The following is a 25,810-nucleotide window of genomic DNA, read 5'->3' as shown; positions in this document are numbered from 1 at the left end:
CCATGTGATATAACCATAGTGTACTGGACGTATTAGGTCCAGAAACCATGTAATATAGCCATAGTGTATTGCATGTATTTACTCTATGATATAACTATGGAGCAAGGTATGAATTTATGTTTAGTGTGCATCTGTAACTTATTGAAGTCATGCTGTTTAAAACTGTAAGTGGTTCACCTGAGTATAACGGACCGTGTCTAGAAGTACAGTTTGAATGTCACACACCACGAGACACTAACGTGAGTGGGGAAAACTCTAGATACAATAAAGAATTTCATATCGAAGTCAGAGTAACAAGCCGAGTCAAACGTAGCGACACGTGAAATGAGCCGGTGTGAGACTAATCAACTAGGATAGACTCCCACAATTAATATGAAAATCTGAACATAAATGAAGTTAGATAGAAGCTCTAACACGGATTATCAAAGCACTGAGTAATCATAATAATCACAACCACTAACGGTAGACAAGGCGCATGTTGGGTCATGGATCTCTGTAGGGACCGGTCACTGAATACAGTGACTCATGTTCCTACAAAAGGCGACAGATCTTTGTACAGACCCTCTGTACTGTGGGTGGCGCGTGTGAACGAAAAGGTTTTCTGCGTACACCGAATATATCGTAGCCCCAGTAACCATGCTGCATCATTTGTCCGTGTAAAGGAACACAGATCAACGTGATTTTCTAAATATATATACAGATACATAAATGTATAACAACCCAGTTTCTGGTAACAACCCTGAGCAAATGTACAACAGCAGGCGTGATGTATTATGTCCCTTCAGAGACCCATAGGCCAAACGGAATGTCACATCTTCCAGCAGACATCCACAAACCAAAGGGACTATTGCATCTTCCAGTAGAGACCAAGAAACCAAACGGAATGTTAGACGATTTCTCAGAAATCCAGAAACCAAACGGAATGTCCATCTTCCAGCTGAAGTCCACAGACCAAACGGAATGTCATATCTCCCGCCAGGGACCCATAGACCAAAGCTGATGTGGCATCTTCAAGCAGTAATCCACACACCAAAGGGAATGTCATACCTCCCACCAGAGACCCACAGACCAAACTGAACATCAGGTCACCTTGAACAGGACCAACTGATGCCTGCCACGTTATCTGATGCTTACAAAGCCAACCTGGTTTCCAAACGGGAAGCCGTCTCTCTGGAAAGAAAAGAACCTGTCCGGGTCGCAGGCTGTGCAGGTGGCGAAGCTCGTGTCGATGTTGTTTGGTTTGATACCCATTCTTTCCAGAAGGAGTGTGTTGGTCGTCACGAGGCCTGCATGTACCCGGGAACCTTCACCAATAACCCTGAAATCAACAGTAGTTTGGTCGATTGCCAGAAACTCTTCAACTGCAGGATCTGTTTTGTCAAAAGAGAAGCAATTCGCACACAGCGTCGGTCCCATGGTGACCAAAATATCCTCCACATTACTCCCGAACTCTTCTACAAGAGCGTTCACGGTCTCAACGACCACCCGTTTCAGTGTACCCATATACCCAGCGTGTGCTGCGCCGCATACCCGTTTGATTGGATCCACAAACAGGAGAGGAGTGCAGTCCGCTCCCGCTGCGGCGACTGTGACACCAGGTTTGTCGGTGACGATGGCGTCGTACTTCTCTGGTTCTTCCTTCCCAACGACCCAGACAGTGTTTGCGTGGCTGGTCCGTGTGAGGAGGAACTGATCCGGATCAAACCGGGCTGCTCTGGCCAAGCGTCGTAGATTCTCCGCCACGGTCAGACGGGAGTCGCGTTTGCGAGGAGTGTAAAGTAAGTTCAAGGACGACATACTCGGTATGGTCGTGATGCCCCCACTGCGTGTGGAGTACCCGTGGTTGAATGTGTCACTTGGTATGAGGGTGGGTTTTAGTACGTTTACGTCTCCTATTGATGGCAGTGTCTCTAGCATCTTCCTAAGGTCAGGCAACGCCGACTTCGAGTCCACAAGGGCTGTGACATGACATGTCGTTGTTTCAATCCGCCATGTGTGAACTGGCGTGAAGATGGCTCCACACACGGTTGTCCAGTACTCCTTACAGGGTTCGCAACACAATACGCTTACGTTAACTACTTCAGCAGCATCCAGCTTTCTCTTGGCGTCGTAGAAGCTGTCAACGCGTCCTTCACCTTCAATCATGGACGTTGTCATGCTGGTTCCGGTGAGGCCGTTTACTGGTACATCCAGCGTCTTCGTCGACGTAAGGAAGTACACGTATAAAGGACTACTCACATTATCCATTTCAACCAAGTGGTTCACCATTTGTTTGAGGACGTCAACGTTGTCCTCAACGCCATGGATGTCGACAATGACAGCTGAAGGCGCTGCCACCTCCATGTCGGTTGCTGGGACTTGTCTGAAAGGAGAAAGGAAATATATCTGAGCAGTGAACATACGAGCACACAAATACATTTGTCATCGTTTTCGTTAGTAGTCTCTTACGAGAAGCATGGCTTGCTGAAGATCACTTCTCCCCCGTATCTTCACGGGTATAATGTGATAATTCTTTAAAAGATATCATTTTCACATTTACTTGCAGCATCACACTTCGGGAGCCCAAACATGTAGGAATTATACAGTTGGGAACTCTTATTCACTTTACAAAACCTGATTCAAGGCGATAAGGAGTTATTAGGAGTTTACAAACTAACGCTCAGTCTCTAAATATAAATTATATGATTTCGATAGAAACAATAACAACAAAACAACCCCTCCGCCTTATCTTATGACCAGGGAGGTAACTTAATTCATTATTTTTGTAGACCTAATTCAATTATGCTTGTTTTGTGTTTTATCCCCCTTTAGAGATGAGGGCAAACAAGGTAGCGATCAAATGAGCTCACTTTAACGCCGCATTCACCAGTATTCCAGCTATATGGGGGAGGTCTGTACATAATCGAGTCTGGACCAGACAATCCAGTGACCAACTTCACATCATGAGAATCGATCTACGCTATTGGGATAAGATGCAGGCGAAACAAGAAAACCATGAGGTGAAATAATGTTGGTGATGAAGACAATGATGATGATGATGATGATGATGATGATGATGGTGGTGGTGATGTTTCCTGTTGTTGCGCTCTGGTTAGTCTGACACCAACCTAGTTCTGAAACGTCTGATTCCTGGTAGAAAACTATGTATATACACATATATGTTCCGTGTTTCTTCCGATCGACCGTTGTCCCTCTGATCAGAATATACTAGCTCGAAGAGTAGTTGGTGCAAATACAACATTAACGGAATGTCACGTCCGTCGTTCAAGGTGAGTGTTCAGTGCATCTGAACTTTTGAACGTTTCAAATAAATTCAAACTCATATAAGCAATGATTTTCACGGAATATGGAGACCGCGTTTATTTTGTCAAAAGACCTGGATGCCGTTGAGGATTTAGCGCTAATACTGCTACCTAATGTGTGGGAGTTACAATCAACTTAATGTTAAGATGTTTCCCATTATTTTTACAATTTTTAAAAAGTTACGTCAATGATCAAATCAAAGTTTCTTTCTTAGTATTCATAGCAATTATTTCCTGTGGAAATACTCGTTCGGTGGAAACGCTCTCGTTCGGTTCAACAGATCACTTTAACCTATTTGAGTTTTTAAAGATGTGTTCCAAATAAAATACTTACTTTAAAAGTTTCAATCATATTATTTGTCCCCAAAGTCAAGCCTTCCCTACAATGCTAAAGCTCTAAATGAAGCCAGTCTAGACTTCCTCAGCTTCAGGGTCTCTGATCTCCCTAGGACTCTATTTCTATTTAAATAGGTTTATTTGCTGCCACCATGATATCCAGAGACGAAGCGTTATTCTATAGTTTACATGGCATGGTGAGGTTAGTTAGCCTGACACAGACAGGGGGATGACATACTGTTTGTGTGAATGCCATTGGATGAGTAACTCGCATAACGAGCACCCATAAGTAGGTCGGTCATCGCCAAGCTTTCCAACCTACATAGCATGTTGTTCGTCATTCTTGACGTCAGAAACAGGAAGAAATGAAAATTAGGATAATAAAACACAGACATTATGTGAAATGCGACGAAACATAGGTCGTAATATTTTGAAAGGTTCTGTGGGAGGATGCAAAGAGCCGATGTATTGCTGACAAAGATAGAGAATGCAAGTCGCGTGATGGTACGAGTGTTGAGTGACTGGTAGTTGATTGACTGATTGCCGTATCAGAAATTGAACTTTTACATTAAACACACCAACCCACTGGGTAGGAAGTTCATACCATACTTTCCTAGATCACTGAAGTCAGTGTTACACTTTGGGTTTGTTATGTAAAACGAATATCATTTGTGCACGAATCGGTAGATTGATCCGGCCAGAGCCAATGCAAAAACACCCTTAGGGGCTGTTAGGGGTTATGTTTGGCTGTTGTTTAACGCCGCACTCAGCAATGTTTAAGCAATACGACAGGAGACTGGACCAGACAACCATATGATTAAGAACATTAGTAGAGATATACGCAATTAGGATGCGATGACATGTGCAAAACAAGTCAATGAGTCTGACCACCTGTCCAATTAGTCGCCTCTTACAAGTTTCTGAAGACCAATCCTGGGTTGGTGTACATCAACCCTAACCCAGATCTTCACGGGTCCCGTTTGAAAATAACCCCCACAATACGCATCATGACAGGTCCTTACAGCGATCAACGAGCATAGATGAAATTTGACTTCACTACTAAGAACCAAAGGTCTACGAGTACATGATCACTACAAGTCCTTCAAGTTTGTCCATTATTGGGGGGTTGGTAAGTGGTTTGAACAGCTGTGCTGCGCTGCGTCCATAACGCAGTGAGTAGGTTCGCGGAGCTTGAAACAGTATGCCCTGCCCGGAGTATGAGATCGTCAGCAGTAGTCTAATCTTGGTTGTGTACACAAACAAGTAAATAATCTACTCGTTACATAAAAAAACTTGTTGATTGTGGTAAGCCTCTGTCACGGAGAAAGCTCAATGTCTGGTTTACTGACACGTATATGTCTGCTTGTCTGTCTGCTAAAGACAATATGCAATACACAGCTTCAATCGTTGACCATCATTTGCACTTAACACCTATCAGGATATACGCCATAAATACACTGATTTTTGAACGAGGGTGTTTCCTAACAAGGGTATTTCCAGCCACGCAGTAGTTCACCATCTCTACTGAGATGATTTTTGATTGGATCGAATGCAAATTCAGAGAACATGTATTTACAAAATCCAACATCTCTATATACATTCTATATGGATAACAATTTCTTCTAGTGTATATGATCGTGTTTCACAACAGAATATGAATCCATACTGACACGCCGAATCAAGTACAATCAAAGAAATTGTTATCCATAAAGAATCTTACTTTCTTGTGACTCGCCATACTTCTAAAATGCCCATCAAACAGATCATCTTTCTGTACACACAATGAGCCCTCAGCGTATCAGCAAATGAACCAGCCAATCGGAAGCCGTCGTTACACTCGAGTGCACACACACACTCGCTATGACTGGGTTCGGTCTCCCGAAGGTTTCGTTTGGAGGGCAGTAAGCCCAAGTACAAAATATTGCACTTTTGAATCGCGATTGTGATTGTGACTTTAACCCCGCAAATATATTCCGTTAGGGCGCTCTTTTAACTTCATAAGTCACTGCAAATTCACTCAACCGGAGCATGTTAGTACGTCTACATACTGTTACATTAACATTCCATGAATCAGAGCTTGGTAATCTGTTCATTCTTCTCTCTCTTGAGTGTATAGTCCTGTCAGTTCGGGAGTCACCAGCCGCAGGCATGGAAGCACGCCTTGCCCAAACCACCACAATGCTGTTGTCTCGCTTGTTGTTGTTGTTGTTGTTGTTGTTGTTGTTGTTGTTGTTGTTGTTGTTGTGTGTGAGTGTGACTCAAACACTCACACTAAGAACACACACGCACGGACACGCAGTGTGCGAAACAGTTTCCAAATTTTGTTAGCTAGTCGGACAAGCTATGCCTGAAATCTGCTAGACCACAAAATTATTCACTAACCCGAAGTTTGATTGTGGACACCGGTTCCATCATTAACCTGTTGATATGATGGGCGTTTGTTATCAGGTCGTAATCTTCCCTGATATATAAGTACATGTATAGTTTAACATAACAAGTCGGAGAGAGTGATATACTTACAAAATGACCCCATGAAAATTCAGCCTTGTCGGCCTTGTCAGTGACTGTAAAGATTTACTGGCCGGACTGGGTTTTTACTTACTACAAGCGAGCTGGATACGTTATCTTTTATATCCGAGTTTGATCACAATTTCCAATCGCTCTAGCCATTATCAAACACATTTGTTACAAACCTTTTTCCTCAACATGTGAAACACGATAAAAACGAAACATCCATTTGTCACCATCAGCACGTTTTCCCGCCCTCTGATAAAATAGAAGGAAGCGGTATGAAGATACTACAAGGTCACGTACCTTGGTATCCCAGGGGTGCACTAGCCATCTAGTAACTATCTCAGAACTACAAACTAAACTTAGTCTATGAATATATACAAAGACTAAAAGACAACTGCTCCTTTTCAGTGGAACTTATACATTTGATAGAAACAAAAGGTCCATTTGAATTGAAAATGAGCACCAGTGAGATAGAAGACGAAGAAATCTAGACTTGCTTCATTTAGGGTTTTGGCATCGCAGGGAGGGCTAGGCATTTGGGAAAATAGTGCGGTTCGGGGACTGTTAGACAGGCTATCTGTCAGCGTCCAGGCGATAAAGCAATAATGTGCGGACAAAATGATTTAGTTCATGGCATTATTCGATTTAGATACGCATATTAATATATGTTTCTAAAGTTGTTATCATCATGAGTTATACCACAGGTTCCGTAGTTACTATGCAAGCTGTTATTAAACAGTTTCCATTGTTGAAATAGTCTCTACCTTTGTGACAAAGACTGTTATCTAAATTGTTACACGGTGTGTTACTCAACTGGTAATGTCATATTTCAACACAGGATCAGACGAGGCTGACAGGTTACTAGTGTGGGCATACCTTGGGAAAAAGTTGGTAATGTTACTTACAAAAAATAGAACAACGTTTTTGAAACTTGTCACAAATCCTTCAAACTTGAAATATCCATATACATATATGGGTAGTCCTTGTTAAGATCCTATAGGACGTTTTTTCGTTAGCAGTTATGTTTTAGCTGCTACTGATAGGTATTTTAGACCATGATCTCTGTTACATTAGTACGGCTGTACCTTCAGCCCGTTCATATATGTGTCGGTAAATGTATTTTTATGAATAATATATTAATTCAGGATGTAGTCTAAATTTCCAATTGGAATTTATGGTATAATCTTATATTATATCCTAAAATTATTTTTATTGTTTTTTTTTGTTTAACGCCGCACGCAGCAATATTACAGCTATATTTCTGCCATTCTTCTAATATTCAGACTTCAATTCGCTTGCCTCGAAGCGTACACCTTTGAGACATCAATGAATACTGGAATATTTGAAAACCCCGATATTACTGTTAATTATTTCGACGAGTTGATACTCAACGTACAATGTACAAGATATTGTGCTTACCTATCACTACTGCCAATGGCGATGTGTAGAAAGTTCTATCCTTCTGCCTATGCAGGGCGGGTTAAAATGACGTCCTCAAATGGGGGCGTTACTCACGAGTCTTACTGTACCAGCTGATTATGGTAACCCGGAAGTGATCCGTGGTCGTCACGTGATACGGGTCAAGACCGGTAATAATAACCGGTTTGCATCTGAGATACCTTTACCACAAAAGGTTGGAAATCCGTGTTTACAAACGAAAATACTCTTGATCACTCCTTCGGGAACACAGTAACGGAATACCGGTGTCCTGTTAGAAACACTGATTCGCATTCTGGTATAATCAGTTCGCCGACTGTCACTATACCACAGGAGTTAGTGGGGCACGACATCAGACCTCATGTTAAATAGATATTTCGTAATACAGGCACTTATATATAGCAAGCCAGTTTTTTCTTGAAAGCCCTCTAGGTTGCAAAGCTTTTTATGTAGATAGCATTGGGGACATGTCCAGCCTTTTTAGCAACATACATGTGCAAGCTACGCCCCTGTAATCAATAGCTTATATGGTGCTCTTGCATTTTGCCTGTGGAGGGTCATTCGAAAATATGACAAGCGATATGGGAGGGTCAATAATTTCAACACATCAGTACTTCACAAGCCGACGGGGTACGTCCCATTCCAACTCCATCCTTACATAAAGCATGCTAAATGTGTGGATCACTTCTGAGTCTTCTTAAATATTACTTTATTCCCCTGGAGTAAATATTTCATGTTTCAATAACATAGCTACAAAACAGAAAACTTCCTGATTTCAACATCGTTTTTCACGTCGTAACCTGCAGGTGTACGTGATTACGCTACAGTGACGCGCGAGTGAACGGTGGGGAGTACGTGCTGCATAAGTAAAGCAGTTGCTGGTTTTTGATGGATGGTTGAAGTTTAACGCCGCACTCATCTATACGGCGGCGGTCTATAAATAATCGAGCAAGACCTGACAATCCACTAATTAACAACTTGGACATCTATATACGCGTCTGGGACATGATGGCACGTGTTAACCAAGTCAGCGAGGCGAACCACCCACCCTGTTTGTCGCCTCTTACGACAAGCATGGGTTGCTGAAGACCAATTCTACTGCAGATCAGTAACGAGACAGACCATGACACCCCACAGGCCATCTACTGCCAGTCTATCCAGAAATATCTTCATGGTGTTTATCGCAGTGGAAAAATCAAAGTTGACTTGTTTTAACCAGGATGTTCACCGCTTCCTGGCTAAGGAGTGTCATCATTCTTCTGATACGTGGCAATGTCTCATTTCTCACGGAGCACCCCTTTAATCTCTTGATGATTAATGCATCAACAGCACTCAGCAAATACAATAAACATAAAACGTCTGCAAACATGACAATTCTATATAAATGTACAATATTGTCAACGATGCAAAGGTTGTCATTAAGAGTTACAGAGAAAATGAAGACAAAGTTTACGGGGATAACGATTCTGGCTTTGTGTGCATTCCCGCGTATATGACTAGAGAAGTCATCGTGCGGTTGGAGGTACGAAATCAATGGAGACATGTACGTAACGTAATACGCATTCAGCAATGGTATGACGCAAATGGGTGTGACTGAAATGTGACACGACTATAGACAGGGTCACGTGATCAGCTCGTGACGGTGTAAGACGAAGATTTGTAGCGTGACAAGAGTGTTGACCGTACTGACATCTCTTCAAACAGCCCATTCTGAATCGATGTACTGCAACATTTGTCATTTGTACGGGCACTGCATACAAAGAGTTTGAAAAGTTAATCATCCATATACTACTACGTAAAGCAAGCACTTAATTCGCTGTGATAAACGATTTACCACCAACGTAGAGTCGCGGATCCGAACCCACAAGAAGCGGATCCTTGCAGTAGAGGGACATAACTCTGTACAAACGGCTTGTGTACTCTTTGAATAATGGATAATACTATAACTACCACAAATAACGCCAGTACAAATGATGATCATCATCATGAAGACTATGACGGTGATGACGGTGACGACGACAACCTTGATGACAACAATGGCGATGACGATTGTGATGATGATAACAATACTCCTACATACGCCCAGACATTCGACTAAGGTAGTAAAGCACACGTCAGTCGCTGTATGAGTACACATGACCAAGTAGCCCTTCCTGTTGGAACAGTAGTGAGGAGCACTGAGATGTGGAGACGCTGTCTACCGGATACCGGTCTTCCTCCTCTGAGTTACACCAAGGGATGAAGAACTACTGGTTCATTGTCCCGAACATAACAATGGAACCGTATTAATGCCACAATCTGAATGTGTTTTATCATCCAGTTAGAATATACTTTCATCTACGATGATGACAATTTCTACTACGTAGAAGATACTACCATCTCCGTAGATAATACTGCTTAACTAAATGACACTACCAGTCCCAGTCTTAAGTATACTTAGGCTCAGTACTATTAGTTACACTGGTAACGAATAATACTGAGCTTAAGTTTACTTAGACCGATGATACCACTCAACTTCTATGTAGGTTGTACTACGTAACTTCAAGGTAGACGATACTTTACTGATGCGGAGATGATACATATATCTCCATACTCCATCATGTTATCGCCAAACTGTTACTCAGGCCGTGATATTGCCTTGTGGAATCGCCAGGGTTGATTGTTTATCTTCATTTGGCGTTAGCAGGACAACATGAAACACAATTGAGTGGTACATATGTTCGTGATCGACAAAATACCTTTGTTTATTACCATTCTAAGGACTACAAGAGATATGTTGATGTTGCAAATGCGTCCTCAGATACAAAGTTACATTTATTGTTGAACCCCCTGCGTCCTAATCTAAAATGTTAGGTTTGCTGGATTATCTACTAAGTTCCACCACCGTGTCATATTATGTATAAAAGAATATATATGTCAGTTCAACCAAATGCAAACCGAATCTTAACACACCCCATTTTTGCATCCACACGATGGTGTAGCCTAGCGGTTAAAGCGTTCGCTAGCTACGTCCGACCGCCCGCATGGATACAATGTTTGAAGCCCATTTTTTGTGTCGCTCGCCGCGATGATAGTGGAATATTTCTTAAAGCTGCGTAAAGTCTTACTCAATCACTTACTCACGTCTAAAGCATTTGAACTCAGTTCCCCCCCCCCCGATACAACCGCATTTTAGGCGTAGGTGAAGCCTTAAAACCTTTGTACAGACTATAGAGTTTGCCATGCGCGTGATAATTCGTGTCACGTGATGCACTTGGGGGATTCCCCTCGGTTCATTGTCGCCATCTTCGAAGCGCTCCGCCCTTGTTGATCAGTATGTCAGATGAAGAAAAAGAAGACTATGAAAGCGAGCTGGCTAGGTAAATATATACTTACTCGGCTACCATGAGTCTTGTGTGTATGCTGCACGTTTCTCTAGAAACTGTCACTGTGTTGACATCGATCGAACTGAAAACTTCCGGGTTTTCGTCGCTGGGAACGAAATGAGAACCTGTGTGTTGGAGCAGCCAACAAGCAAATATGTTAGCACTGATAACCAGTTTTCTCCTCTTATCATAGTCAGTGCGTCAACCGCTGCCCACCCCACCTGGTCCCGTGGGCCTACACACGAATGTTCCGCTTACTGTGGCGTGACGCATTTCCTTGTGGCTGCCTATTGTGTCAGTAGTTCGCGGTTCAGTACAGAAACCTTACGAGTGAATATCTAAAGCTTCTCATTGTGTAGCCAACTGACTACGTCTCTAGTACTTCCTTTAATTCACGTGGTGTCAGCTGACGAGCACGTTACTCACCTTGAAGCATCAAACTGAATATGTAGGACACTACTGACATTTACAAAAGGATTTGAATTACTTATTACTACATAGAAAAATGTATAGTTCTCTGACGTTCGGTGAATAAGTCAGCTAGTGAGTTTAGTTTCACTCCGCACTCTGCAATATTCCAGCTATATTACGGCTGTCTGTAAATAATCGAGTCTTGACCAGACAATCCAGTGATTAACAGCATTAGCATCTATCTGTGCCATTGGGAACCGATGAAGTATGTGCATCAAGACAGCGAGCCTGATCCCCCGATTATCCCTTTTCGTAGGACAAGTATGGGTTATGAAGATCAATTCTAACCCGGCCCACCATGCGTCCGTTCGGAGAGCAGGGATGTTTCCTTTCAAACAGTCCTCTTAAAAGATAAAACACGATGCTTAATTTTATCATGACAATGATTAAAGTTCTGTATAAGTGAGGTTAGAATCCTAATCGAGTTATCCGATGTTCGAAAAAGACTGAGCGCCAATGTTTGAATAACAGTGCCTCTATACGCGGACTCCGCCTCAATATACGATTTACTGATGTCGGTTTAAATAAATTTGAGTTATATATTCTTATATGTACTGTGTATATGTTATTTGTACCACATTTGTTTTATCACCTGATTTCATCAAGACAGGTAATTGTTTCCCGTTTGAGGTATAATCAAGGGCAACTGAATGGTCTACTCAGTGACTCGGTACTTTGTGTGCCTTTGTTATTAGTAAGACTGACCTGAGTATGTAGAACATGGACAATGTTTTTAATCCTCTGCGACACCTTTTGCGGATGGTAATAATATGGAGTCCTTCCGTTCTTACACATTTCTCATTCCGACGCAGAACTCTTAAACCGTTCAACATGTCTTCACCAAACTTGGTGCATAGGTAGATCAGGTGGTATACTGGTGCCTTTTGGTAGTTTTCGATTTCTGAATAAAGCATTTCTTGCCTTTCCATGGCAACAATTTTGATTTTGACTGAAATTGGTGGTAGTGCGAAATTCAGGAGCAGAACTCTAAAACAATTCAATGTTTCGTCACCAAACTCGGCACATGGATAGGTTTAGTGGTGCACTGATGCCATTTGGTACTTTTTGATTCCTGAATCAAATGGTTTTTTTCGTTTTCATAGCAACATGATTGGTTTCAACTGAATGTGATGGCAGTGTTCCTGGCTGGAACAGAGATTAAAAACCTTTCTATACTGTCCGTCCATTTTGCTATATGCATAATGATAACTTCTAGGCATATTCATGAAGAGTATTTTGCCATGGCGGGGGAATAGATGACTTTGTCTTCTTGTTGATGATGTTTTGTTTGTGTTTATGCACAGGTTTCTGTACACTAGGTTCTACGTATTGTGAAGCGTCTGACACGTACAAACCGCCAAGTACTTAACTGATTTATTTTTTTGTACTACGACATAATTCCACACAGCTTGTTCATGTTTATGTTGGAATAACTCAGTACTCATGCTTGTCACACCCGTGAAGACCCGTGTAAGAATTGGTATTCTGCAACCCATCCCTGTCGTAAGAAGCGACTTAAGGGATCGGGTGGTCAGGCTCGCTGACGTGGTTGACACATGTCATCGGTTCCCAGATGCTTATGTTGTTGGTAACCAAGTTGTCTAGTCCAGACTGAGTTAAATAAGGACCCCCTCTATACAGCTGGAATATTGCTGGGTGCAGCGTTACGAAACAAACATCAAGTTTGTCGAGGAAATAAAACACAAGTGTTATCAGGAGAACTGACCACCGGAAACAGGCCGTGAAACCTACAATATCCACTAGACGTCAACATTTTCAGTTATCCTTGCCTCGAAACACAACAACAAGGAAGATATTCGTATCTATTGCTCCCAAAATGTCGATCCGATAATGGCTTCTTCCCAATGCAGCTGTGTACTCAAAGACCTGATCTCAGTTCTCGCGGAAATATGAATGGAGTGAGTGATTCGATATCAAGAAGATGTTATCCTAAAGATTTATACAACCGCGCATGTTTTTATGTTGTCTGTACATGATCTTTAAGATCAAATACGAACCGAATACAAAGACGCTCTTCCTTGACGGCTACACACCAGTGACGGATGCGCGGTTGTTAAAACGATAACGCATGAAATTAAATCCGAAAGACGAGGAGAATCGCACAGTAATCTCTCAGGTTGTGTGTGAAATAACCCCTGGCCGTTTATCCAATTGCTAGTAACATTCCAGTCCGGGCAGTACATCTCCACAGTCACTGGCCCGACTGGCTAGTCAATGTTCATGGGGACATTTTATACATATATCACTCTCTCCGACTTGGTAAGTCAAACTACACTTGTAAATTAAGGTCAAATTACGGCCTGGTGGAAATGTCCATCGCATCAACAGCTCAATGATGGAACCCGTGTCAACACTGCGAGTTCTAGTTAGTGAATTATTTTGTGGGCTAGTAGCTTTCAGGCATAGCAGGCTCGACTGGCTAGCAAAATTTGGAAACTCACTCAGGGCTGATATCCTGTTACAATCGAACGAGAAATATCAACATTTTACCGAGAATGGCCAAAAGGATGTGAAAATTGAAAATATCGCTTCAAAAGAACGCCAGTACGTGAGCAATAGATATGACTACAGTATTCTCCAGAAAAATTCCATTATATTTAGAAACCGATGACTTAAATATACACCTGAAAAATAAGTAAATGCCTCTTGCGAGCTTTTGGATTTAAGAAAAATCGAATGCTGTATTAATTTTTAACCAAACACATTTGTATTTCTTTATACATTGACGTATTCATATTGAAATACAGCGACTGAAAACTGTGTACTTTGTAACTCCCTCGGTTTGTCTGATGACAAAGCGTTATGCTGACTAGGCGGAAGGCCGCATTGTGTAGGTGCTATATATGACGGAGTTTCGTATCGCCATTACGAGACGGGATCGTCGCTCGTCTGAACAGTTCACCAGGCCATTTACGTCTTGTATGTAAGTGAATTGTTTTTCGGTGAAAAAAAAAGATTATCACGAAACTACAACTACAGCGATCATCCATGACTTTTGAGACTGGGAACCACGCTATGTTACCTACTGTGTCGCTCATACTCGCCTTCCGCCATCGACAGCAGTGATTGTCTATTAGTGTTTCCTTGCCCCTCTGTAACAGTGTTGGTTTGCAACTTTAATAGCGTTGCGGTGGGAGGGTAGGTGGGTAGGGGCGATAATGATATTTATGGAATGTTAATGCCACCAATTATAGCCTGCAACAACTGCAAGCATAATATTTAAATGTAATGTTCAAAGCTGCTGCCCCCCCCCCCCCCCCAGCGTCCCGCCCCCTTCAAATACATGTGCACAACAAAATTGATGAGCTTCCAGAACAAAGTCTTCCCAGAACAAAATGGATCACTCCTTCCCCTGTACTCTCTTGAAATCAACCAAACAAAACAGGACGAGTGAAAATGGAGGAAGAGGTTTTATTTTTAACTGTAAATTAGCGTCACTAGGTTGGTCTTAAGCTGCGGGATGAAAGTACATTTCAGTATGACTTTAGGTCTTCAAGCCTTTGAGTTTCATTGTATAACATTGTATAACTAATGTCTTTTATTTGTTTTAGAATGTTGAGCCAGGAAGAGGAGAGCCCTGGGAATAAGCCCATGGTCTATTTCGCAGACCTCTACCACAAAGACCACCCCAAGGAGCGCATCATCGAGCGCCTGACAGAGGTCATCACAAGAAACACCAAGGTCCAACAGCACCATGTCATGCTATTCGCTCCCTCTGCCAACGAGCTCAACAAGATTTCTCAGAAAACTAACATCAAGGATGGAAACGGCGTCACTTATCATAAAATAATCACTAACAACAAGATCCAGGCATTCTATGAAGGAAAAGAGTTCCTGGATTCCAACACTCTGAACCGAATGGCAATGGTATGCGCTTGTGAACAGAGCGGTTTCTGGAAGCAGTTGGGCGAAATGTTCTTCACCAAGGCATATCAGATGTTTTTTGCCGTGGTCGGATCGGGAAAGATGGAACTGACTGCGTCCTATGGCCTGGAATGTGAGGTGGAGACTTTTCTTCAAGCTTTACCTTCCATTGGAGACATCCAGATTTTGAAGTCTCCTCTCATCCCGGACGCCATTTTCAACCACGGATTCACCACCAGAAATGGCGGGATCTCCTCCTCACCCGCCTTGCGGTCGCTCAATCTTGCATTTGCCTCCCGCAAACGGGATTCCATGTTGGTAATCAACGAGAACCGACGTCGTCTGGGTGAAGCCGCTGGATTCAACAGCAAGAACATGCAGTTTCCCAAGGTCGAGCATGGCAACAGAGTTTGGAGTATCGGTCAGGATGTTCCAGCGGGATTTGACGCCATCGTGACTCGCTCAGCAGGGATCACCATAGCAGCTCCGGGGGCAGACTGCGTGACCATTTTGTTTGCAGACCCAGTGCGACGCGTCTGTGGTGCTACCCACGCTGGCTGGAGGGGGACGCTGAAGGGAATCACTATCGCTACCGTCCAGGCCATGGAAAGAGATTTCGGGTGTGACATCGGCAACATTGTCGTGGCTATGGGGCCATGTCTTTCAGCAAAGAATCTACAGTTCTCTCCAGAAGACGCAAAAGGTTTTGCAGACATTGACCCGTCCCTTGTGCTACACAAAGAAGGTGATCAGAAAGTTTACGTTGACTTGCTGTTGGCCAATAAGATACTCCTACAGAGAGTTGGAATACGGCTGGAGAACATTGACACAAGTGCCCACAGATGCACGTACGACAACCCAAATGAGTTCTACTCGTTCAGGAGGGACAAATTTCCGTTCGGTAATCAAATTGCGTATATCAATATCAGATAGAGTTGTCTCCCTTGTCAGCATGAGTTATCTCCCGTGTTACAAGCCGACAAGAAACCTCAGTGGACCACCTATAGATAATGTATTCCCAAAGACTATCCCGAACGGGAACTCACCTAAAACAAGATTCCATGAAAAGTACGTGTGGTGTAGGTTTTTAAATGATTGAATACTGATATGGTTGAATACGTTATTGCATATGTTCGAATTATATGATGACCATCGATGGGATGTATTGCTAGTGTAACACTGATTAAATAATCAGTATCGTCGAGAAGGCAACCAAGTAGCAACACTGTATGCATTGGGTATTACTACGGCATGTGCAAGTATGTAACTAGTTTATCTACATATATGATGTTGCAAATATTTGATGGTCACCAGATTCGTTCATATTACTTTAGTTAATTATGACATGGAAGAATCACAAGCAGAGTATGAAGATCATCCATGGGCGGATCCAGGAATTTTCAAAGAGGGATGGAGGGTGGGAAGCGGTCATGTCATCCTTGACATTATAAGTAGTATAGATTGAGTAAGAACTATTCAAGATTGACAATCAAACCTGTAACATATTACGTTTTACCTTTTACCTGCAAAAACGTCATTCTATGATTGAATAACATTATATTAATATAATATATGAAAGTCATGGCATAGAATTTTATTCAAATAATTTACAAATGTATTTATTTTCTTGAGTTATACTATGTTATACGTATTTTCTGTTTACCTGCCATTGGTGTTTATGATGTTCTCATTCCCTGACGGATGTGATGGCATGGCCCAAATGAATTCATTTATTCGCAGATTAGTTAAATAGACTGAACATGACTTGTATTCTTCTTCATCCGGAGACGGTTATTATCATTTCACTGTGCGTATTTTAGTCCTTTTTGGTTTGATTTTGTTGCTTTTGCGCGTGAGTGTTATACAACCCGTTTGAAAAATAAATTTATTGTTTACAAAAGCAGTTGTTCGACTGTAAGTTTCTTGTTTGACTGAAAGGTCAAGGATTTCAGTCATTTGAAGTAAATAGTGACGGCTTTGTTTGTTTGTTTGTTTGTTTAACGCCGCCCTCACGGTCTGTAAATAATCGAGTCTGAGCCAGATAATTCAGTGACTGACATCACGCGTTTGATATGTTAATATGTATCAACCACGGCAGCAAAAACTGATCACAAGATCCTGTTTGTCGTCTCCCTCGACTAATGCTGGTGGTGAGGTAGCCTAGTGGTTATAGCTGTGGCCCGTCACACCATAGACCCGGTACCCACATGGGTACAATGTGTGAAGCCCATTTCTAGTGTCCCCCTACCGTGATATTGCTGGAATGTTGCAAAACTCGGCGCAAAATAATGCTCAATCAGTCCTCGTGCTGGTAAATTACAAAATGGGGAAATCATCTGACATGGCAGAGGTATCACTTAGGCCAGTAGGAAAATCCCACTATTTAATTAGGCCCAGACAATTTCGATAACAGAGAAATACTTGTGCCAAATGTATTCCCTTGTTCGTATGTCTTTCCACTTCCTCCCTCACCTAACAATTAAGAAGCAGCGAAGAGAAGATGTTGAAAGTTATGCAAGTATGTTGAAAGGGAGACAACTCATATCTGACCTTGACCTAATTTCCGTAACAAGTTAGGCAAGTTCCCTTTTCTCTTATTACAGTATGCATTGTGTTACAAACAACAACAACAAACAAACAATTAACATTATCTATTTAAAGGCGCCATGATAAGAGCTTTCAAAAGCACAACAAAATCATTTATTCCTTTTTAACCAGCTTTGTACTCATAAATAAGATGGTGAAAAACATAGCTGCCAGAGGTTGATTTTGGTTGGGTTCGGAATGATGTAAGAGAACATGTTCATAATTCATTTTTCTACTGGTCTAACTGTACACCACTATCGGGATCCGTTGGCTGACACATGTCATCGGTTCCCAATAGATAGATGCTCAGTCTGTTAATTACTGGATTATTTGGTCCAGACTTGATTATTTACATACCGCCGCCATATGGCTGGAATACGTTCGTAAGTACTCGTGTCATTCCGCCACGGAAAGAGACGAGTAGTTACGAATGGGCTGGAATACTGGTTAGTGCGGCACAAGTGATTATTATCATGTAATATTTATATGGGGCACATATCCACGCAACTAAGCTAGTGGGCAATTGAATGCCAACATCCTTAATGATAATTTCGGTGGTTTTCTGTCAGCTGAGATGTAAGGCCACCGAGCTGCTGCCTTTTTATACCAGTTGTCGACAAGCATTTTGCAAAATCTCCGAGATGCACATTTTGCCATTTTTCGCATATTCACGTGCTTCTACACAGCCAACATGCTGCGTTTGTGCGCATGATTTTGGCAAACCGTTTTGGCCTTAAAGGATTTTACTAACTTGAAAAACTTTGCCAAAAAATTAAAATAAGAGTGTTCACTTTCTTTTGCTCACTAGTTTAGTACATGCTCAAGGTACATGCTTTTATGTCTCACACAAGTTTCCCTACTTTAGCTGACACACTCTCTCATCCCGAAACATGAGTCTCATTAACCTATTGAGACAATAGCCGATCCGAATCCGATCCGCATTTTCACGTGTGAAAGTGAAAGTAGACATTGTTAACAACTCTGGTTACACTGAATTTCAATTCCTTGTTTCACAAGAAAATGGTCTTTAATGACTTTTGAATTTTAAACTTAAATAGCATCGTATTTCTATATTCTATGGCGAGGTAAAAGCAGCATGACGTCACACGACTGTACCGGTTTTATGAGGTCGTAAAATGATTCACAATGCGTCTGGCTCACTGGTTACACCTGTTATACATGTATCTATTTTGCGCTTATTCGGTGTAGCTCTCGCACAATCAGATTGATATCATATCAATTCTGAACATTTCCAGCGGCAGAGCCACGTTTTGTGATTTCCACTATTTCCAGGTTTCCGTTTGTCAGAGATCGCTGTGCGACAGAGCTCGATGTACGACGTGTTTGCAAGGATTAGAAGGAGCGTAGTGTTGCAATACAGGAGTGCTTAGATTTATATCTACTAGATAGATATTGATTAATATGTATGCATCCAGATAAATGAATTAATACAAAATTCTTAACGGCTTATTGCACTAAGTTGCGCAATAGGACGGAATCCAGTCAACCGGAAACGAGACTTGTGTAATCAATGATTGGACTTGGAAGCACTTCTTAGAGGAAAACGTCGGTAGCCAGTGAAGGCCTGTAGTCGATTGTTGTTCAGAGAGCTCAGTCATCTTTGTTCCAGAGCGGAAACATCGGAACAGCCAGTTCTGATTTCGTTTCATCACTGCAAGTCCTGTTTTGCAAATATCAATTTCGATTGCGTCGTTACGTATCGAATACATTAGTTACGATTTTTTTTATAGATTTTATTGTGATGTAAATAAACTTTAAGCCATGCTGAGCGTGTAATACCTAGATCACATTTTAAATGTTTGACTCATACGTTAGTTTATTTACCTGTTTACATCTAAACTGTAAGTCCCTAAACGACTGCTTTCTTTGATGTCCCTGATATGGATGTGGACGATATTTCCAGTCCCAGCATCAAGGCACAATTATCGCTTGTATGTGTCTCTAATTCATTAAATTCAAATCTTTGTTGTACTTGGAGTAAACATCTTACACCAACAGTTATTATATTTAAAAGGCCTAGAGATGATTAAACCATACACTCAGGTCCCTCGATGGAAACATGCATTTCTAAGTATTTTATGTATCTTACCTCTGTACGACAATCAGGCTGGTTTTGTGGCTGAGGAGGCTTGTGCCGTACGAGTTATCTCCCTTTTGACTGTTTGGTTCTGCCAGACCTTGTTTCGGACTGTAAAGTACAAACACTCACTGTATTGGAACAGAAATTGGTAGATAAGCAATGATTCAATGATAAGAAAAAAGTAAATAAATTATTAATAAGTTCAGGAAGTGCGGTCCCAAAATATAAAATAAATAATGTAATTATAAACGGTTACCAAGACAAGAATATAACATGAAGTTTTTCTTGCACTTTGTGCACTCTTAAAAAGTACATGTGCTTTTTGGAATATCGCAATCTTGCAGCTACGACAAAAACCATTTATATATACTAATTATTTCCAAAACATCATCTTTGTGTGGCTGTAAACAGCTTCAGCGCCAATGCAAACTATTTCCGTTGTTTTAAAAATACATAATATTCATGAAACAGTAAACAAGAAAACATGTAAGGCAAAACGCACATGCAAGTAAGTGGAAAAGCATGGAGTATCGATCAGTATAAAAAGGCAAACGTTGTGTTTAATTCTGTTATTCGTTTTTGCCTGGAAAAGATGAAATCATCATACCACGATAGAGGGCAGGCAACTGAAACATTGCCATAGGCCGATGTCATCGTCTTGCCAGCGCAGCCCTTATTAGTAGACTTTCCGGTCTAGCTGTCAGGAATCGCATGCGTGAAGTGGAGATTCGACCAAGCAGGGAGCTGTTCAATCATGACAACGCTACGGCACATACAGCAGCACGCGTCAATGACCTCTACCTTGCCAATTGTAACGTCAATGTCTTGCCCTCCCTATCACCAGATCTAAGCCCGATAGAACACCTATGGAATGAACTCGATCGACGTACATGAAGACCAGGTATCCCCTAGCAGCATAACCTGGATTTTACGGGAATGGACTGAAGGTGATCTATGTTTACCCGGTGGGGTTGAGTCATACGACAATTAATTCTTCTAGCGCCAAGCAGGCAGCTTGGGTCATCAGGGATAATAATGTCAGTTATGTTTACCTACCTCACACAAAATGTCGTTTTCTGACGAGCCAATCTATGTACCCCGTTTACAAGCGAGTAACATTTCCTATGTTACCCGCTGGAAATGCCGAACTGTGGTAATTCGAATTCATTTGGTACTTCGTGTCAGTAGAATATAAGTTGGATTTGGATTGAAATTGGATTGAAGTTGGGATTGTTGCCTAGTTCCGGTTCTCCGTATTATGATCAAACGCCAGCGCTTCAAACAGTTCAGAATTAACATTGAGCCTTCTGGCTCAGCGAACACAAAGAAACGTAGAGTTTACATCAACCCATGTCCCCTTTGTGACCAGTAAACAACTTATATTCTGCCCGTGTGGTGTGAAGTTCAACGCCCTTATTAACGCCATTATTATATTCTATATGTGGTATGCACACGATGGATATCGGTGAGGATAGTGCGAGATAGCGACACCTTGGTTTGACATGAAAGCCTTATTGTGTCTCGACGAAGACTTGCTGCAATTACATTTCCACAGCTGTTGATTATCCGGACTAGCTTTTAATCTTCCCAGTTTACATAATCCAACCTAATTTGGAATCCACGTGATTAGTTAATGGCTTGTGTTCGTCCAGCGATGTATATCACTCAAGGTAACAAGACACTGTGAACTGGTCAATATTTCTATTTAATTCAACTTGGTATATTGCAAGTCTGCAGGTAATAACAATCTGGCATACATGTTGACATCATCACGAGTTAGATATACTTACAACGCATTATTCTGATTTATAAATGAGGTTATCGGTATCACAATTATAGCTTTTAGCACGATGTATATACCTACCTGTAGACGAAGTCATGTGTTATAATTACTTATTTGTTCTCACCATTGCGCCAGTTTGGTTTACCTGTGCTATTTTTGGTATCTACTATCCAAACGCGAGCTCGAGAACTTACTGAATCTACAAACTAATTGAGTTTTAGCTCAAATGTAAACCTAGAGACAGAGAAAGCTAAATTGAAAACTACATAGCAGCATTGCGGTGCTTGACGGCAGGCACCAGCTGACATCTAGCATGTTATACCCGTAGTAACACCTGCAGATTAATTAATCAGTATTGTGGTTGCACAGGTGTGTCCCTTGGTGAAGTGCAGGTGCCTATCGTCTCCACATTTCCATTTCAGGGAGCTTCAAGTTTCCTTCGCTAGAGTTTCCTCATTAATATTGTTACAGTGACTCCAAGAATAAAACAGTACACTTGGTTTTACGAATTTATGAAAGCAAATAATAAGCTCAATCTGTGTGAATCCCCAAACCTCACATCGTTCACTGATATGATGTAAGGTGTTGACTGTCCAGTCATCTTAGACGTTAATATTTGCCTTGAAGAGTGGTGTTCCTTAGATAGTCAGGATCTCACCAAAGTGAAAATCTCAAAGGATGCTTTGCAGTACTCCTTCCCGTAACATACTGATACATTCTGTAATACCTGTGATGCTGTCTGTCATAAAGGCGCTTTTACTCCACACGACTCTCACTCATCTATATTCATGCACTCATCATTATTCACACACTCTATGCTCTTTCATTCATTGACCATGTTCATTCACTCATTCGCCATGTTCATTCACTCATTCACCATGTTCATTCACTCACTCTATGTTCATTCATTCACACATTCACCATGTTCATTCACTATATGTTCATTCACTCATTCACCATGCTCATTCACTGGTTCATTTACTCACTCTGTGTTCATTCACCATGTTGATTCACACACTCTATGCTCATTCACTAAGTTCATTCACTAACTCTGTGTTCTTTCACCCATTCACCATGTTCATTCACTCACTCCATGGTCATTCACTCATTCACCATGTTGATTCACTCATTCACCATGTTGATTCACTCATTCACCATGTTATTCACTCATTCACCACGTTATTTACTCATTCACCATGTTATTTACTCACTCGCCATGTTCATTCAGTCACTCTATATTCGATCTCTCAAACTGTTTGTTCACTCATTCACCATGTTCACTCACTCATCCACATACTCTTTGACCATTCACTCACTCTATGTTCATTCACTTATTCACCAAGCTCACTCATTCACCAAGTTCGTTCACTTTATGTTCTCTCACGCATTCAACACATTCACTCACTCGTTCACCCTTTTCATTCGCACTATGAGCAACCTGAAGACTTTCACAAAGTGGCTCTGCTGGTGTTAAAGAGGCTCAATCTAGCCTGGAAATACAGCACCATGGTGAGTTGCTCCAGACTGCTGCATGCTGGGATCCAGGTGTACTTAGCCAGCATGCTCCATTACAGCCACTACACAGATAGAACTGACTGCTTCCCCGGGTGAAACACATTTCATTCTGTATTGTTGTTGTGTGTTTTGTGTATTATTGTTGAGACTGACACGGTCATTGAGAATCCTCGCCTCTTGCAAGGTACACAAGAAGCGAGTGGAAACAAACTGTCATGTCAGGGGCGTTTTTTTTCTACGAAATACAAATCAAATTCAAATAATCTATTTATACCCATGCTGGCAAGATTACATTCTGGATTAAAACTGATTTATCCTTCTCAAGAATTTATCTGTAGCATGCTAGCACTTAATGAAAAGAACAGAATGAATTGAAATTTATCCTGTTGTCTTTTATGACACACGTCGATTGATATCGCCATAAACGATGATACTTAAGAGTTTGGATTGGGTTTGACTGAACTGGATTGGATTAGATACGCAAGTAACTTCGAATCAGCATTTGGTTCATTGTAAAAAATTGTTAACTGAAATTTGTAAAATATTAGAGTGAATAAGTGCATCGGGTGGGTAAAATTCCAGTGACGCGTGTCGACGCTATGTGGAACGAAAGCTTAAATAAAGTGATGCCGGTCTCAGATGGCTTCGGCTGTTGTGAAACCTACGAGCACAGGCCTATAGAACTGAGAGAAGTAGGAACGCAATCGGGGTAAATCCAAAAATCGAACCTAAGATGACGGGGTTCTGGCTTATCCAAGGGACTAGACTCTGCACAGGTAATTGAAGTGGCTGCCACAACTGTCCCATGTACCAAAAGTGAAACGTACTGAGAGTTTGACACCTGTAACATATGGAATACTGTAAGGGACGTTCTCGCAATCTCGACCTTTGGAAACAAGTTTAAAGGATCAGTCTAACTAGTCTTTAATTATTTAGTTCGAATTCGCAAACATTACTTTTATTAACACCATATACCATGGTGCAATTCATTATCATATAAGTCATAATGACCAAGATAACGTTTTTGTAAGCACCTGTTTTATAGTTGGATGTGGCCAATGGATTTTCATTATCATTTGAGATTTTCATGTTACCTGTTTACTTCGAAATGTAATAACGGAAAACCAAAAGAAGTGATATGCCAAGATTTCGATATCAAGTAGTCTTTTCCTTTTCCTTTTCCTATTCTTGAGGGAGATAATCTTATTCACTTTGAAATATTTGCGAAACTGATTTTGAATCTGTTCTTGAAAAGGGTGATTGCTTTTGGATTTTCTTGAAAAAAGATTATGATTTCCGTTTAGTTATTTAAAGATCTTCCCTTTGAACAACGATTACAAAGACAGTGGGTGGATTGAGATTTACAGAAAAGATTCTGAACTGGGATACATATACTTATGGCACTATCCTGGCGTAAGTTATTTCACAGAGACAATTCTGCGTTGCCTGATCCATGGGAAATCAGAATGTAGTTTTGTCAAGCTCGAAATGCATGTACATAACTTGCTTATCAGTGTGCTCTAGACGTATTTAGAACCTTTGATCTGTGAAATATTTTTAAGTATTGTTTCCTGAAGTTATTTTTTAAAATTCTGTACAAATATCAAAACACCAAATTCCATATTTGCTAAACCAATGTCAAAGTGTTCTCTCAGTGGAAGGATTTGCGACACCAGCACCTTGCAGAGTGTCACATAGCTGATGAATAATATTATGAATGTCCCCTCGGAATGGGTGATTACACCACCATCAAGATATAAACCTGTTTGTTACATCATCTCAAAATGTTTTTCTCTTTTCTTAATCTCAAGGGAAATTAACTTAAGACACCAAATGATATTATACCCGGCATTCTGCCAACTAATTGGAAACTGTTTGTATGTTGTAGGAAGAATTCTAAGATGAAGATTGTATTTGTGTGTTTATATTTATCTGAAGGGAGATAGACTTAAGAAGCCGACGCAAATTTATCACTGATTTGTATGGTTGGTGGAACTCGTTATGGAGCAAGCCTTTCATGATGTAAAGAGGATAAACTGGTAATTGTTGTGCTGCTAAACGTAAAAATGTCACCTGTTTGGAGAAGGAATTCGGGAATGTTCTCTCCCAGGATTGCTTTTTTAGCTTCTTCTTATTCATTTCTCATAATAAACTCAGTACATGTGTACCAAAGTATTATATCTAACATATATCGAAGCATGAAGTCATATTGCCATTTATAAAGGAATATCAGCATTTAGAAATATTAGGATGCGCTGAAAAGTTACTATAATTCCTAGTTAGCTATTCTCAAAATTTCTTTCATTTTCGCCATTTTGTTTGACCTTTGCTATTAATAGAATGCCAACACCACCATATCATAGGAACGCGTGTCTTTGCGAGGATAAAAGATTAAAAAGAAAAATATTTGTGATGACCCCGTCTTGAAACGCTTCACAGTATATCACAATGTATTGTCCTGTGAAACATATCGAGTCGGGGTCATCTATTTTTTTTTCCTTAAATCTCTCATAGT

At 41.1% G+C, this 25,810-nt stretch overlaps 2 protein-coding genes across 2 annotated transcripts; one reads left to right on the top strand and one right to left on the bottom strand.

Moving 5' to 3' along the window:
• Positions 1-1,098: 1,098 nt before the first annotated feature.
• LOC137278470 (purine nucleoside phosphorylase LACC1-like) lies at positions 1,099-11,228 on the bottom strand. The gene is made up of 2 exons (XM_067810813.1): positions 10,965-11,228; positions 1,099-2,362 (listed from the first exon to the last, which is right to left on the bottom strand). The coding sequence occupies exons 1-2, from the start codon at positions 10,973-10,975 to the stop codon at positions 1,120-1,122; spliced, it is 1,254 nt and encodes a 417-aa protein (XP_067666914.1). The 5' UTR covers positions 10,976-11,228; the 3' UTR covers positions 1,099-1,119.
• On the top strand, positions 10,834-17,214 carry LOC137278469 (purine nucleoside phosphorylase LACC1-like). Its single transcript, XM_067810812.1, has 2 exons — positions 10,834-10,948; positions 14,998-17,214. Exons 1-2 carry the CDS (start codon positions 10,905-10,907, stop codon positions 16,241-16,243), a joined length of 1,290 nt encoding a protein of 429 aa, XP_067666913.1. The 5' UTR covers positions 10,834-10,904; the 3' UTR covers positions 16,244-17,214.
• Positions 17,215-25,810: the final 8,596 nt, after the last annotated feature.

The sequence above is a fragment of the Haliotis asinina genome, chromosome 3 (assembly GCF_037392515.1).
Source record: "Haliotis asinina isolate JCU_RB_2024 chromosome 3, JCU_Hal_asi_v2, whole genome shotgun sequence".
NCBI lineage: Eukaryota > Metazoa > Mollusca > Gastropoda > Lepetellida > Haliotidae > Haliotis > Haliotis asinina.
The sequence above is the reverse complement of the archived record's forward strand: the minus strand, read 5'-3'. Positions and strand labels throughout refer to the sequence as shown.